Source organism: Saccopteryx bilineata, chromosome 2 (assembly GCF_036850765.1).
Source record: "Saccopteryx bilineata isolate mSacBil1 chromosome 2, mSacBil1_pri_phased_curated, whole genome shotgun sequence".
In the NCBI taxonomy this organism is placed as follows: domain Eukaryota; kingdom Metazoa; phylum Chordata; class Mammalia; order Chiroptera; family Emballonuridae; genus Saccopteryx; species Saccopteryx bilineata.
Genome location: NC_089491.1, coordinates 44,293,581 through 44,310,886, shown reverse-complemented (window position 1 = coordinate 44,310,886; position 17,306 = coordinate 44,293,581). Strand labels below are relative to the sequence as shown.

Sequence of the window (17,306 nt, the reverse complement as noted above, 5' to 3'; positions counted from 1 at the left end):
TCTACATCTATGTGTTCACACTAATTATTAGGTTCACTTCACCTCAGCTAATGAATCTTCATGTCTTTGAGCGTTTACATTTATTAAGTGTGATTTTTGCGGCATGCTTTATTATATCTCCAAAGTAATAAACATGGTTCAACGATTCACTGAAGAACTAAACATAGTAATGAAAACAGAACTGTAAATAATGTAACTTATAGGCCCTGGCCAGTTGGCTCAGTGGTAGAGCGTCAGCCTGGCGTGCAGGAGTCCAGGGTTCGATTCTCGGTCAGGGCATACAGGAGAAGCACCCATCTGCTTCTCCCCCCTCCCCCTTTCCTTCCTCTCTGTCTCTCTCTTCCCCTCCCACAACTGAGGCTCCATTGGAACAAAGTTGGCCCGGGCGCTGAGGATGGCTCCATGGCATCTGCCTCAGATGGGCAGAGCATCGCCCCCTGGTGGGTATGCCGGGTGGATCCTGATCGGGCGCATGCGGGAGTCTGTCTGTCTCCCTGTTTCCAACTTCAGAAAAATACAAAAAATAAATAATAATAATAATGTAACTTATAAAAACACCATAAATTTTAAAATAAATAGGACTCATATAGTGAATACAGAATGTAAACCTGTATGTCATTAAAATATCATATAAGCAGCTGAAAGGAAAATTATAAATAGAAAGTTAAGGTGGTGAATATCTAAAATTTTAATTTACTGAGTTATCAATTTTTTTCCTAGCCATGAAACACAGGCAAAATCATGGTCTGAAGACGTAGCTTTTGTTTTACTTTCAAAGCAATGACTCATAAAAGTCAACTCTAGAACAAGTATCAAGTAATTGCTTTCCAGAAAAGTGATGAATATTATTGCTAAAGAAAGAGCCAAAAAGCACAGAGGATTTGAATTTGTCCTCCTTATAGGGAAACCAAGTGAAAGTCAAACTACTGCCAAGGAATTCATTATACCAAGGGACTTAGTATTAATGACAAATATCACGTTCACAAACATAAAACAGAACAAGCTATGGGCAAATGCCGTTATCAGATGGACTGGAAAACATACATGAAAGAACAATTACTACTGTGCTCATGCTAGCAAGATAAGTCACTTAAGAGTTGGACAAAATCAGTGATGTACAGAGTTTGACTCAATACAGTGAGAGAAAGAAACATACAATAAAACTTTATCTGCTTATCATTGAAAACCCATAAGAAGTCTCTTTCTATTAAGTTAATTATTTGTGAGCCATGATGTAGAATTAAAAAAGAACACTGGAATCAGTAATATCAATGTATCATGAATAAAAGAGGTTATGCCTAAATAACACCTGTAAAGATTGATTTCTAGACAACAGGTATTAGTGAACAGTATGCATCTTAACCTTGATTCAGTATTAAAAGAAACAGTAGAAATTATTATTTTTTTAGCAGGGGAGGGGAGGGAGAAAGATGAGAAGCACCATCTCATACTTGCAGCACTTTAGTTGTTCATTGATTGTATCCCATACGTGCCTTGACGCGAGGCTCAGGCTGAGCCAGTGACCCTTTGCTCAAGTTAGCGAGCTTGGGCTTAGGTCAACAAGCTTGGGCTTTAAGCCAGCAAGCTTTGGGCCCAAGCCAGCAATCATAGGATCATGTCTATGATCCCACACTCATGCTGGCAACTCCATGCTCAAGCTGGTGCACCTATGCTCTAGCTAGCAATGTCAGGGTTTCTAACCTGGGTTCTCAGTGTCCCAGGTTAATACTCTATTCCAGAGGTCCCCAAACTTTTTACACAGGGGGCCAGTTCACTGTCCCTCAGACCGTTGGAGGGCCAGACTATAAAAAATACTATGAACAAATCCCTATGCACACTGCACATCTTATTTTAAAATAAAAAAACGAAATGGGAACAAATACAAAATTTAAAATAAATAACAAGTAAATTTAAATCAACAAACTGACCAGTATTTCTAATGGGAACTATGCTCCTCTCACTGACCACCATGAAAGAGGTGCCCCTTCCGGAAGTGTGGCGGGGGGCCAGATAAATGGCCTCAAGGGGCCGCATGCAGCCCGCGGGCCCTGGTTTGGGGACCTCTGCTCTAGTCATTGCATCAGGTGGTATTTTTAACAAGAGACTTATGGCCCTACAAATTTGTTTTTTACTTGAAATAATTTAATCCTGTTGTTCTATCTTCCCTATCTCTCCCTCATCTGTAAAAAGGTAGATGAGTCAAAAACTTTCAAAATAACTTTGAATTGTCAAAACTAACAAAAATAAATGTTATCCATCTTTTTCTAGTACATGAAAAACAGAATCTCTTATTAAAAGCAGCAATAATATATGAATTAGGCCCTGGCCGGTTGGCTTAGCAGTAGAGCGTCATCCTGGAGTGTGGAAGTCCCAGGTTCAAATCCCGGTCAGGGCACACAGGAGAAGCACCCATCTGCTTCTCCACCCTTCTCCCACTTCTTCCTCTCTCTCTCTCTCTCTTCCCCTCCCACAGCCAAGGCTCCACTGGAGCAAAGTTGGCCCAGGCTCTATGGCCTCCGCCTCAGACGCTAGAATGGCTCCGGCTGCAATGGAGCAATGCCCCAGATGAGCAGAGCATCGCCCCCTGATGGGCATGCTGGGTGGATCCTGGTCAGGCACATGCAGGAGTCTGTCTGACTGCCTCCCTGCTTTTTACTTCAGAAAAATACAAAAAAAAATAGCCTGACCAGGCAGTGGCGCAGTGGATAGAGCATTGAACTGTGATGCCAAGGATCCAGGTTCGAGACCCCGATGTCGCCAGCTTGAGCGTGGGCTCATCTGGTTTGAGCAAAAGCTCACCAGCTTGGACCCAAGGTCGCTGGCTCGAGCAAGGGGTTACTTGGTCTGCTAAAGGCCCGCAGTCAAGGCACATATGAGAAAGCAATCAATGAACAACTAAGGCGTCACAATGTGCAACGAAAAACTAATGATTGATGCTTCTCATCTCTCCATTCCTGTCTGTCTGTCCCTGTCTATCCATCTCTCTCTCTGTCTCTGTAAAAAAAAAATATTAAAAAAATATGTATATATGAATTAATCCATTATAAAAAGCTCCTCAGAACAGTAGTGTTACAGACTCAGATGCAATGTCATCTTTAAAATGCACACATTCATTAAAAATGAAAGCAAGGCCCTGGCCAGTTGGCTCAGCGGTAGAGCGTCAGCCTGGTATGCGGGGGACCTGGGTTCGATTCCCGGCCAGGGCACACAGGAGAGGCACCCATTTGCTTCTCCACCCCCCTCTCTCCTTCCTCTCTGTCTCTCTCTTTCCCTCCCGCAGCCAAGGCTCCATTGGAGCAAAGATGGCCCGGGCGCTGGAGATGGCTCCTTGGCCTCTGCCCCAGGCGCTAGAGTGGCTCTGGTCACGGCAGAGCGACGCCCCGGAGGGGCAGAGCATCGCCCCTGGTGGGTGTGCTGGGTGGATCCCGGTTGGGAACATGCGGGAGTCTGCCTGACTGTCTCTCCCTGTTTCCAGCTTCAGAAAAATACAAAAAAAAAAAAGAAAGCAAAACTATTCTTACAGGGATCATTCATGGATGGATTTGGGAGTCCTTTATACATGTAAGTCAGAAAAAGCTAAGAAGTATATGATCTCACACATAGGTGGGACATAAAACTGACACTCATGAACATAGATAGATGTGAAGTGGTTACCAGTGGGAGGGGAGTAAAGGGGGACAACATATGGTGATAAAAAAATTTTTGACTCTGTGTGATGGGCACACCACACAATCAATAGTTAAAATGCTATAGAAATGTTTACCTGAAATTCAGTATGTACTCTTATTGATCATTGTCACCCCATTAAATTAAATTTCTAAATAAAAGAAATTAAGAAAAAAAAAAGAAGAGCAAAATAATTTGATTTGCTTAGCTGTACCTGCTCATCTCTTTGTCTCCACTCCTCCTGCCAATTTTCTTCTCGTGAATTCTTCTGTACTGGGTTTGGCAAAGAAAGCTCATGCTGAGCATTACAAGTGGCATGGGAGGATTTCTGGGGAATTTTCTTAAAAGCAAGATTCCTGAGCTATGAAACAAACAAAGAATACATTAAATTCAAGTTTACTAATCCTGAGACACTAATGAGTTTTTGAAAGTTAAGAAACCAACAATATTTTTACATTTCTAAATACTATTCCAAATGCTATTTGTGTTTTTTGTAATCTTTGTAGAATATTAATTTTGCCAGCATTTGAGATGTTGGCAGACTTCTAGATAAAATAATGAGTTAAAATTAATTGTACTCTTATTATACCATCATTTTAATGATTCTGCTTTACTAAGGGGAATAAGTTTATAGGAGTAGAAAATTCAATGTGTACTTTTAAAATGCAAAACAATAGGATTCAAAAAGATTAAAGTTTAATAGCTTACAAATTTAAAAGTTTAAATAGAAAAGATAGCTTATACAATTCTAGCAACCACTTTGCTAGTCCTCAAGAGACATAATAAAACTAATCTGAGACACAGAAATTAAAACAAGAGAAAAATACTGAGAGGCTGTTAAATTGTATTTCCCCAAAAGAATGTGCTATAGCCTAACCCTTGATATCTGCGCTTGTGACCTTATTTGGAAATAGGGTCTTTGCAGATGTTATCAAGTTAAAATAAGGTCATATTGAATTAGGGTAGGTCCTAATCCAAAATGACTGCTATTCTTTTAAGAAGAGGTGAAAAACAAAGATACACAAAAGAGAATGTCAAGCAAGTAACAACAGAGCGAAGAACTGAAGTGATGCAGCTGCAAGCCAAGGATTGATGGCTACGACAAGAAGCTAGGAAGAGGCAAGGAAGGATTCTACTTTGAGACTTGCAGAGAACATAGCCCTTGTTTTTTGGGGGTTTTTTTTATTATTTTTTACAGGGACAGAGAAAGAGTCAGAGAGAGGGATAGATAGGGACAGACAGACAGGAACAGAGAGAGATGAGAAGCATCAATCATCAGTTTTTCATTGCGAGACCTTAGTTGTTCATTGCTTTTTTTTTTTTTTTTTTTTGCATTTTTCTGAAGCTGGAAACAGGGAGAGACAGTCAGACAGACTCCTGCATGCGCCCGACCGGGATCCACCCGGCATGCCCACCAGGGGCGATGCTCTGCCCACCAGGGGGCGATGCTCTGCCCCTCCGGGGCATCACTCTACTGAGACCAGAGCCATTCTAGCACCTGGGGCAGAGGCCAAGGAGCCATCCCCAGCACCCAGGCCATCTTTGCTCCAATGGAGCCTTGGCTGCGGGAGGGGAAGAGAGAGACAGAGAGGAAGGCGCGGTGGAGGGGTGGAGAAGCAAATGGGCGCTTCTCCTGTGTGCCCTGGCCGGGAATCGAACCCGGGTCCTCCGCACGCTAGGCCGACGCTCTACCGCTGAGCCAACCGGCCAGGGCAACACAGCCCTTGTTAACAACTTGATTTAGACCTCTAGCCTCTAGAACCATTAGAAAATAGATTTGTTAGGAAATAAATTTAAACCACCTAGTTTGTGATACTTTGTTATGACAGCCTTAGAAAACTAATAAAGAGGCTTTTAAATCAAGCATAAACAATTTTAACTAATAATACGTGGTTCTGCGAAAGACAGTGATGAGATACAAACACCCCTTTAAAGTAGCTGGCTTCTGCTACAGAAAGGACATGTAGGAGGAGGTGAAGCACTAGCAAGCAGACTTTTGCTTTACTTTACAGAAAGTAAACATGGACAGAACAGTCATGAAGGTAGAAAGGGAGAATCCTTAGGTTCATTCTCAGTTACATACTTTCTTATTCTCTAATGCAGTGTCTATAATCACTGGGTCTATAATCTTCATACAACATCAGGGTGGTTGACTTTCACAGACAGGTATGAAATTTCTGGCAAACTGGCACCAGTCAAGTCAGTGAACAGGCAGTTGAAAACCGCTGCTCTAATGTAAACCACATTATTACCTTATTTTCTGTTCCCCCACATCATCATTAATTGGAAAAATAAATGGTGGGCAATAAAAAGTTCTAAAAGACTGGACCTCTGAAAGAATACATATGGCGAGGAAAGTGTCTTCTTTTAAATAACTTTAAAAGTTATTCTCTGTATGGAAGCATGTGTGTGTGTATGTGTGTGTGCGCGCGCGTGCAGAGACAAGAAGAACCAGAGAGAGGGACAGATAGGGACAGACAGGAAGGGGGAGAGATGAGAAACATCAATTCTTTGTTGCGGTTCCTTAGTTGTTCATTGATTGCTTATATATGCCTTGACCAGGGGCTACAGCAGACCAAGTGACCCCTTGCTCGAGCCAGCAACCTTGGGCTCAAGCTGGTGAGCCTTGTTCAAACCAGATGAGCCCATGCTCAAACTGGCGACCTCAGGGTCTTGAACCTGGGTCCTCTGCACCCCAGTCCAATCAATGCTCTATCCACTGCGCCACTGCCTGATCAGGCTGCATGGAAGCATTTTAAAGAGATATTCAGAAAGCAATGGTGATGAATATGTAATAGAAACAAACTGAAAAGGCATTTTTTCTAAGTCTTGGGACATTATAAAATGAGTATGTGGGAAAACACTACTGTTACTCTTTCTCTCATGAAATGATTCTGAAAAAGGTCCTTGTATATCCTTCTATTAAAAGACAAACACAGAAGTGTTTTCTAGCATTTATTTTAAAAACAAATGGGCACAGGCCCTGGCTGGTTGGCTCAGTAGTAGAGCGTCGGCCTGGCATGCAGAAGTCCTGAGTTCGATTCCTGACCAGGGCACACAGGAGAAGTGCCCATCTACTTCTCCACCCCTCCCCCTCTCCTTCCTCTCTGTCTCTCTCTTCCCCTCCCACAGCCAAGGCTCCATTGGAGCAAAGTTGGCCCAGGCGCTGAGGATGGTTCTGTGGCCTCTGCCTCAGGCGCTAAAATGGCTCTGGTTGCAATTGAGCGACGTCCCAGATGGGCAGAGCATCGCTCTCTGGTGGGAGTGCCGGGTGGATCCTGATAGGGCGCATGCGGGAATCTGTCTGCCTCCCCGTTTCCAACTTCAGAAAAAAAAACAAACAAAACAAACAAACAAACAAAAAAAACAAATGGGCACATTAAATGTTGATCATGTAATTCAGGCTAAGAACATCTAGTGCAGGGGTCGGGAACCTGTGGCTCTTTTGATGGCTACATCTGACTCACAGATAAATCTTTAATAAAAATAATAATAACGTTAAAAATATAAAACATTCTCATGTATTACAATTCATTCATTTCCTACGGCTCATGTTCATGGTTGTGGGTGGCTGGAGCCAATCACAGCTGTTCTCCGAGACAACACCAAATTTTTCTTGGATAATGCGTAATGTACACAGGTCGTTGTATGGCTCTCATGGAATTACATTTTAAAATATGTGGCATTCATGGCTCTTTTAGCCAAAAAGATTCCCAAACCCTAATCTAGGAGTTAGGGGCCTGCCATGTACTTATTACTCTAAAGAAATAGATGACTATCAAATGCATAAAAATGGACTTTCAGGATAGTCATAGGATTATTGTCTATAATATACTGCTCACAAAAAATTAGAGAATATTTCAAAATAAATATGAAGCTATAAAATATCCCCTAATTTTTGTGAGCAGTACAGTTAAAAAAAAACCACCTAAATATTTATGACAAGGGTTCAACTAAAGTATGATATAGCTATATAATTAAATAATGTGGAGCCATTTAAAATAATGTGAATCTTTACTCATATGGAAAAACGCTTATGGCTAATTAGAAAAAAACCCAATAAAAGTCTATTATCATGTCACCTCATTAAATTTAATTTTCTAAAAAAAGGTCGATTATATAATCTCATTTTTGTTTATGTAAAATATGAATAAAGATGTATGTGTATTTACATGTCTGTACATTCATACAAACTTATACACATATATAGAAGAAACATACCAAAATATTAATTGGTTACATCTCTGGTTATATTTATAAATGGCCTTTTTTGCTTTTAAGACTTCCTTACCTTTGGGCCCTGGCAGTTGGCTCAGAGATAGAGCATTAGGCCAGCGTGTGGAAATCTGGGTTTGATTCCCAGCCAGGGCACACAGGAGAAGTGCCCACCTGCTTCTCCAACCGTCCCCCATCCTTTCTCTCTTATCTCTCTCTTCTCCCGCAGCCAAGGCTCCATTGGAGCAAAGTTGGCCAGGGCACTGAGGATGGCTCCATGGCCTCTGCCTCAGGCACTAGAATGGGCCCAGTTGCAATGGAGCAATGGCCCAGATGGGCAGAGCATTGCCCCCTGGTGGGGATGCCTGGTGGATTCTGGTTGAGTGCCTGTGGGAATCTGTCTCTCTGCCTCCCTGCTTCTCACTTTAGAAAAATACAAAAAGACTTCCTTACCTTTTGGAATGAGCACATTAAGCTTCCATAGTCAGAAAAAGATTAAATCATTTAAAAAATATTCATTACATTGACTTTAAACATACACAAATTTACATCCATTCATTCAAGTCCTATTTACCGAGTGCCTATGAACCAAGTGCTATAGATACATGGGTGAACAAGACAACCAATCCTCATGATGGAAAGCAGACACAAATAAATATAATTGTTACCTCATTTGCTTCACTCTGCTGCTGTTCTTTCTTTTTTCTTCTTTTCTCTCTCTTTTTCTCATTTGTAGTTGATTTGCTTGTTTGAGACTTTCCAGTATTCCGGCCTTTGCCTTTTCCAGGCTCAGAATCAGAGCCACTGCCGCTATCCACTTGCAACAGTGCAAAACGAGAAGCAGTAGTGGGAACAGAACTAAGAACTGCGGAGGCCATTGTAAATATTTTTCTTCTAATATACTTTTGTCAAATAAAATACTTCTGTCAAGAATAATTTCTGTGGAGGGACAGAAGGCAGGTGAGTACATGTATTCTGTAAAGTTTCTTCATTAATTGAGAGTAATAAATTATTATATACAAGCATTTCTCTGGACAAAGTATATACTAATATTTGGATTCATACCCACAGTCCTGTGGGCAATAACATACTTTTTAACTCAAAAACAACATAGAAAATAGAAAAATGATATATTGAGATTTCACAGACTAGTGTAAGACTACCACCAATACAATGTATTCATTTTTCCATGGTATTCAAAAATTCACGGTTTTCCTTTCTATAACTATACTGCTGTAATTAATATATACATATTTATGGAAAACATCTTTTTTTTTTTTTTTTTTTTAGCAAGACAGGACAGACAGGAAGGGAAAGAGATGAGAAGCATCAACTTGTCATTGTGGCACTTTAGTTGTTCATTGATTGCTTTCTCATATGTGCCTGGACCAGGGGCTTCAGCCAAGCTAATGATCCCTTGCTCAAGTCAGTGACCTTGGGCTTCAAGCTAGAGACCTTTGGGCTCAAACAAGCAACCATGGGATCATGTCTAGGAACCCATGCTTAAGCCAGTGACTCTGCACTCAAGCTAGTGTTGAAGATGCTCAAACCAGCAACCTCAGGGTTTTGAACCTGGGTCCTCAGTGTTCCAGGTGGATGCTCTATGCACTGCACCACTGCCTGGTCAGGCTGGAGAAAATCCTAATCAATATGGTTTAAAATAGAAAAGTATACATTTATCCTCAACTTCCAAAACAAGATAAATAGGAATTGAAAAGGACAGTCTTATATACAAAATGCTGCCTTACGTTTAAGCCTAGAGACTGCTATTAAGTCACCAAGTCACAGAATTGAGAGCAAAATAGAGAACTCTACCAAAGAAAACTTTTTAAAATCACCTTCTACATTATCTTTTAGTTCACTAGTCATTATAGTAGTTGGAGAGTTAGGACCCGAACCTAGACATGCTGAACCTGATTCTGCAAATTCAAAGAAAGAAGCTTTGTAACTAGTTAGAAGGACTAAGTATTCTTTCAATTCAAAAGGTAAAAGACTTTAAGAAACTGAGAAACATGTTCGTTTCTACTTTGAAATAAATCAAGTACACAACTGAACAAAATATTGTTTTAAAAAATAACAACACTCCAAGTACCCAGCACTAACATTAGCCCACCCCATGATTCTCCCCAACTGCATACTCTCACTCAACATGTCCAGAGGTAACTATTATCCTGACTTTTTTTATTGCTTATTCATTTTTCTTTAGTTTTATCCTGTCTCAACTCAGAGTACTCATACATAAACAAGCTACTATCATTACCACAATTTCCTCTTGTTTACATGAGTCCACCCTATTCAGTGTGGGAGGGAACTATGCAAAAGTACAAATACTAAGAGGTGGGAAATATTAAGGTCTATTTTGAAAGCTAAAAGCACACTATAGTTTGTATTTTTTTCAGGAAGAAATAAAAATGAGAAGCATGTGTTTCACCTTCCATCTTAACCTAAGAATCCAGGAAATTACTTGAAAATCTTTCAATTTTTGGGTTAAACAATGAGAAAATCAAAATAAGAGCTGATATTTGAAGATATCATCTAGTAGCTATTAAATAAGAGTATTTTTATTAATATACCATCTTAAGACCTATTACTCCTATGCTCAGAAATATGCACAGCAAGGTAAAATACTACAATATACAGAGATGACATTGCATTGATAAATTATGATATATTTTTAGGTTTAAATCTTCCCTGCAAGCACAATAATTGTTTGTGTTTTTTTTAAGACTATTCATTTTAGAAAGGGGAGAGAGAAAAGGGGAGAGAAGCAGGAAGCATCAACTCCCTATGTGCCTTGACCAGGCAAGTCCAGGGTTTTGAACCAGCGACCTCAGCATTCCAGGTCAATGCTTTATCCACTGTGTCACCACAGGTCAGGCCAAGCACAAGAATTGAGGTAGTAAAAAAAAAAATACTACTACAGAATTAAATTCCAGACTCAAAAATATTATGGAAAACATTAATTCTGTTCAACTTCAACATGCCATTCTAAGATCCTATACATTTTAGTTGCTTTCAACATTTTAGGTAAAATAACTCAACGAAGTTGTTCAACAACCTTTTTTTTTTTTTTTTTTGGAAAAGGACAGGAGATAAGAGACAGACTCCTGCATGCACCCTGACCTGGATCTACCTGGCAACCCCCAACTAGAGCTGATGCTCAAATCAATCAAGCTATTTTTAGCACCTGGGCCACACTTGGACTAACTAAGCTATCCTCAGCATCTGAGGCCATCACTTGAACCAACTGAGCCACTGGCTACAAGAGGGGAAGAGGGCAAGAAAGGGGAGAGGAGAGGAAGAGAAGCAGATGGTCACTTTCTATGTGTGTCCTGACCCAGGATTGAACCTGAGATATCAACATACTGGGCCAACACTCTATCCATGAGTCAACCAGACAGGGGTGTTCAACAACTATTACATTTAATTTTAACTGTTGGAACTATAAATTGCATGTGGTAGCTGTTCACAAATACTCACTGGCCCTCCCTGAAGGAGAATTGTTTATCATTCTCCTGCTGAATGCAGGCATGACAATGTGACTGACTTTGGTCAGTGAAACATAAGCTTTAAAAGCCAGAACAGGGTTCACCATATTCTCTTTTCCCTGATTTTGTGATTGTGGAAGCGTATCTTGAAACAGAGTCTCCACCTGTCAGATCTGATGGAGTGTGAAACCACAAGGAACAAAGTCTCCTTTACTAACCTGTGGATAAAGGGTGAGACAAAAGTAGGTTTATAGTTGAGTATGCAAAACACAAAACTTATTCTTGTATTATTATTATTGTATTATTTTCCATACAAATAACTATAAACCTACTTTTGCCCTACCCTATATGTAGCTTGAGCAAGAAAGCAACTGTACTTAAACAGCTGAGATTTTCAGGTTGTTAGTGCATTATAACCTAGCTTTGCCATGACTAATATATTACAAAAATAAATTTCTTTTCCATTCTAAGACATATCAAAACCATGAATTTCATATGTGGATTGTTCTATATGAGCTAAATGTTCATAGATGTCTGTTCTAAAACATTTCTCTAAAGCTCACAGAAATTTTCTGTGGCATAGGGCAAAGCTTCCTTACCAATGTATACTCAGATAGTTTTCCTTTGTCTGTGGAGCAGCCAAGAAAACCCTGGAGAATGCAGAGACTCTGGGCCAGTCACCACCAGATGCAAGCAGCCTTATGTGATGCTCCCCAGAGAACAACCCATGCATATCCTGCTCTGTAGTTATTTGTCAACTGTGACAGGGGAAGTGTTCAAGCCCCTAGAAATCTACTTCATCAGACATCTGCAGAATGCACTGTTGCCTTTCATGGTAGACAGGTTATTGGGACTGTTAGAAAAGTCTGTATTCTAAATATCCAAAATACAGGAGCAGCAACTGCTGTCAGGAGTGGGGAAGCACAGAATCTCTTAGTGAGCAAGGTTTCAAGCAATGGCCTGAAATCTCTACATTCACAAATATCAAACATTTCCCAGTGACATGCCTTTTTAATAGCATAAAATCTAGCTGCAAGGTGACTGCTCAAACAATGCATATGCTTTCTGCAAAGAAGAGTTTTCTCATTATTTTCAATTCTTGAAGTTGGAAAGTCAAATCAAATTTTAATTCCTTTCACTTTACCAAAAGAAATTTTATACTATATTATTAAATTCTGATGAGAAAGATTTCAGGTTCTTTAAAAATAATTCCAATTGTTATAAACTATTGAATGGTCACACAACAAAAGAATAGTCTGTTTTTATTACCTGCTCATCCAAACAAAATTTCAACGGAAAGTCAATATGAAGAAAGCATTACTTAAAAACTTGTATCAGGCCTGACCAGGTGGTGGCGCAGTGGATAGGGCGTCGAACTGGGATGTGGAAGACCCAGGTTCGAGACCCCGAGATCACCAGCTTGAGCGTGGGCTCATCTGGTTTGAGCAAAGCTCATCAGCTTGGACCCAGGTCACTGGCTCGAGCAAGGGGTTACTTGGTCTGCTGTAACCCCACGGTCAAGACACATATGAGAAAGCAATCAATGAACAACTAAGGTGTCGCAGTGAAAAACTAATGATTGATGCTTCTCATCTCTCTCCGTTCCCATCTGTCTGTCCCTAACTATCCCTCTCTCTGACTCTCAAAAAAAAAAAGTTTGTATCAGTAATTATATATTCTTATTTCATGGGTAAATTTTACTTTAAAAGTTATGTTCACAGAAGCAAGCACAATTTTCTCATCAAAAATCTTGGAATGAGGCCCTGGCCAGTTGGCTCAGCGGTGGAGCATCGGCCTGGCGTGCGGGGGACCCGGGTTTGGTTCCTGGCCGGGGCACATGGGAGAGGCGCCCATTTGCTTCTCCACCCCCCCCCTTCCTCTCTGTCTCTCTCTTCCCCTCCCGCAGCCGAGGCTCCATTGGGGCCGGGATGGCCCGGGCGCTGGGGATGGTTCCTTGGCCTCTGCCCCGATGCCCCGGAGGGGCAGAGCATCGCCCCCTGGTGGACAGAGCATCGCCCCTGGTGGGCATGCCGGGTGGATCCCGGTCGGGCGCATGCGGGAGTCTGACTGTCTCTCCCCGTTTCCAGCTTCAGAAAAAAAAAAAAAATCTTGGAATGATTCTAAAGTTTTTTGTTTGTTTTTTAGAGAGGCATGGGGAGGGGACAGAAGGAATAGACAGGAAGGAGGAGAGATGAGAAGCATCAACTCGTAGTTGCAGCACTTTAGTTGTTCATTGATTGCTTTCTTGTAAGTGCCTTGACCAAGGGGCTCCAGCAGAGCCAGTGACCCCTTGCTCAAGCCAACAACCTTGGGCTTCAAGCTAGTGACCATGGAATCATATCTTTGATTCCATGCTCAAGCAAGCAACACCATGCTCAATCTGGTGAGCCCGCGTTCAAGCCAGCGACCATGGAGTTTTGAACCTGGGTTCTCAGCACCTCAGGCTGATATTCTATCCACTGCCCCACTGCCTGATCAGGCCTGAAGTTCTTTATAAATCAATATTCAGTATTTTTCTAAAGTATTTTGCTTTACCTGTCCTAATCATATACATACTATAATGAAAATTAACAATTTTCCCCACCCAGTTCTATACAGACACTGTAGATCTCCTCCCACTTCGGGGGCAATGGGATACCTGTAGTCCTTTGTGTTAATAAAGCAGAAATCAAACCACAGAAAACCACTAGACAAGAATGCTGACCTGGGGCAAGAATGCCTGAACATGCCTGACCAGGCAGTGGCACAGTGGATAAAGCGTCAATTGTGAGCCCCTGGACAAACTACTAGACTAGATCTATGATTCTTCATCTATGAAACTGGGTCAAGAGTGCCCAGCTCACTGAATTGTTAAGATTAAATGAGTTAAGTACTTTATACACATTAATAGGACAGTAGCCAGTACAGCAAAAGCACTCAAATATAAACATCTACTGGTATTCTTACTCTAATGAACTAAAATGTACCTTTCGGTCCTATGAGGCATAGAAGAACTGGCATAAACTATTTAAAAATTTGGCTAAGCATATCTGACTCCATTGCTAAAATTTTTTGAAACTTAAATCAACATCTAGCCATTTTAAAAGCTAAGGCTTTGAAATGAAAGAATTGTTAGGCATTAAGTGTTGAACAGTGAGCCACTGTAAAGAGTCAAAGACCTGAAGATTATACCTAATATACTGCAGAAGAAAAACAGCCATCTACCTGAAACACAAGGGAATCACAGTAGAGACTATGGCTTAAACAATGGGCATACAATGGACAAATAATATTTCCTGAATGAATGGAAAAAAATATATACAAAGACAGTGAGAACGTTAGAATACTGTTAAACCGAGAAAATGAGAAGCATCCAAAAGAATTACTTTTCTAAAGAGGTAGCTACCTATACCTACACCTCAGTAACCCATATATTGAAATACTCTTTTAACTTCTGAAAAGGCAGAATGCAGAGAGGGAAATGCTCACTTTTATAATAGTCATCTTTTGTTTCATCAGGAGAGCAAAAAAAGAAGAATAGAATAGTGGCAGCCACTTGCACTATGTATAATAGTAAATATTAAAGAACAGCTCTACTTAGCAGCTGCGGGAGTAGATGGGACAACTGGAAGAGTTCAATCATCTGTGCTACATACTGCACATGATAAATAGCCAACACATTATCTACCTCAATAGCCATGAAATAAATCTATGTACCATATTCAAAAGTATGTTAACCAGTACTTCAGAAGGGAAAAATAGAAATTTTAAATAAAAAAGGGAATAAAAATATAAAAAATGCTCAATACATGAATTTGTCTTTTATATATGTATGTATGTATGTATATATGCATATACCAAAAAAGAAGAAAATGCACGGGACTACTCATTCTGCTTATTTTCCTTTCTAGAGTTTTCACTATTTCCCCAAATATTCTATAATGACCATATTTCTTCTACTAAAAAAAAAAAATCTCATCTTGAAAAGGAAAACCAGTCATTTATACCCAATTTCAAAGAGGTAAACATGATGTAATCAATATAATATTGATTTTCCTGCCCTGTGCCAAACATAGAAAGGGCAACTCCAGGTTAGAAATGACAAATGAGATGCCTTTGGTTAGTGATGCATAAGACAAATGACAGAAAGAAACTGTCAAAGACTGATTATGTTGCATGTTTTGTTTGTTTTAAAAGAGAGGTAATTTTATTTTATTTTTTGACAGACACACAGAGAGGGACAAGTAGGGACAGAAAGACAAGAAGGAAGAGAGACGAGAAGCATCAATTCTTCGTGGCAGCTCCTTAGTTGTTCATTGATTGCTTTCTCATATGTGCTTTGACCGGGGGCTACAGCAGAGTAAGTGACCCCTTGGTTCAAGCCAGTGACCTTGGGCTCAAGCCAGCGACATTGGGTTTCAAGCCAGTGACCTTTTGGGCTCAAACCAGCAAGCTCAGGAGTTTTGATCCTGGGTCCTCTGCATCCCAGTTCGATGCTCTATCCACTGTGCCACCACCTGGTCAAGCTGTTTGCATGTTTTTGAAAACAATACCTTCATTAAAAATTTTTTCAAAATTTGTAAAATAATAGTTATACAAACCAGGAATTCATTTTTATTTTAAACCCTAAAAAGAAAAAGGAATAAATAGGCAGACTATGACAACATCAGGTTTTTCAAATATACTTCAGGAAACGACTAGGGTTAATATTTCTTCAATTTTGTGTCATAAAATTCTTGTTTCCATCTACAGTCATATTTAAGACATTAGGACTGATTCATATAGAGCTCTTCTCTCTCTCACTGCTATTTTCCCTTTTGTTATCTCTCTCAGTCTTTACTATCTGACATTTATATACATTTAAATGATGCAGATTTAACTAAAGAATACAATGCTAAAAGTCAAGTGGACATTCCCTAATCTACCTACATAGGTCAGTCCCTGAATGTGGTGGCTAGTGCCATTTATTAAAGAAACACTTACATAATACTGAAATACTATACAAATTAGGTTTTAGTCTAGAAACCTCACAATTACTTATGTTTCCCCTATTCCCTTTGAGTCTTCTTTTTAAAAGCAATTTAATGCTTGCCCTGTAGTGGTGCAGTGGATAGTGCAATGGACCTGGAAGACTGAGATCACCAGTTCAAAATTCTGGGCTTGCCTGGTCAAGGCGCACAAAACAATCAGTAACAAAAGTGAAGCAACTATGAGATACCTCTCATTCCCCGACCCCTCTTCTCATCTCTCTATAAAAAATAAATAAGAAATATTTTTTAATTTTTATCAATTGATTTTTAGATAGAGGGGAGAGAGAAAGAGGGGAGCAGAAGCAGGAAGCATCAACTCATAGTAGTTGCTTCCCATATGTGCTTTGACCAGGCAAGCCAAGGATTTTGAACCAGCAACCTTAGCATTCCAGGTCCACGTTTTATCCACTGCACCACCACACGTCAGGCAATAAATAAAAATCTTTAAAAAAAATAATTTAAAAGCCACTTTAAATAGTTAAGAAAATATTAAATTCACAAGATAATTAAAAAATAAGACCCTGGTTGGTGGGCCTGGCATATGAATGTCCCAGGTTCAACTCCTGGTCAGGACACACAGGAGAAATAACCATCTGCTTCTCCACCCCTCCTCCCCCCTTCTCTCACTCTTCCTTTTCTGCAGTCATGGCTCAATTGGTTCTAGCACATCTGCCCCTGTGCACTAAGGATGGCTCCGTGAAACCTTTGCCTCAGGCACTAAAAAACAGCTCCATTGAGAGCATGGGCCCCAGACCAGTTGCTGGGTAGATCCTAGTCAGGGTGCATACAGGAGTCTACCTCCCCTCCTCTCATTTGGAAAATAATAATAAATGAATAAATGAAAAATAAATAGTTCAGGCCAAAATGCACAAGAGACAAGTTCACACATATAAAATATGCAGACAGCTCATCACATATAATAGTTAAT

The 17,306-nt window shown here is 40.2% G+C and overlaps 2 protein-coding genes across 6 annotated transcripts in view; one reads left to right on the top strand and one right to left on the bottom strand.

Annotated features, from left to right (window-relative positions):
* RMI1 (RecQ mediated genome instability 1) overlaps positions 1-17,306 on the top strand; it is a 274,637-nt gene that overhangs the window by 52,451 nt on the left and 204,880 nt on the right. The window lies entirely within an intron of this gene.
* Positions 1-17,306, bottom strand: part of GKAP1 (G kinase anchoring protein 1) — an 88,868-nt gene that overhangs the window by 66,606 nt on the left and 4,956 nt on the right. For 4 of the 5 annotated variants that reach the window (XM_066256998.1, XM_066256997.1, XM_066257001.1 and 1 more), the window contains exons 2-3: positions 8,550-8,820; positions 3,881-4,027 (exon numbers count right to left, since the gene is read on the bottom strand). In XM_066256998.1, coding sequence (XP_066113095.1) covers positions 3,881-4,027; positions 8,550-8,759 — 357 coding nt within the window. In that variant the 5' untranslated portion in view covers positions 8,760-8,820. The remainder of the gene's footprint in view (positions 1-3,880; positions 4,028-8,549; positions 8,821-17,306) is intronic. The other variant, XM_066256999.1, reaches the window with a different exon arrangement.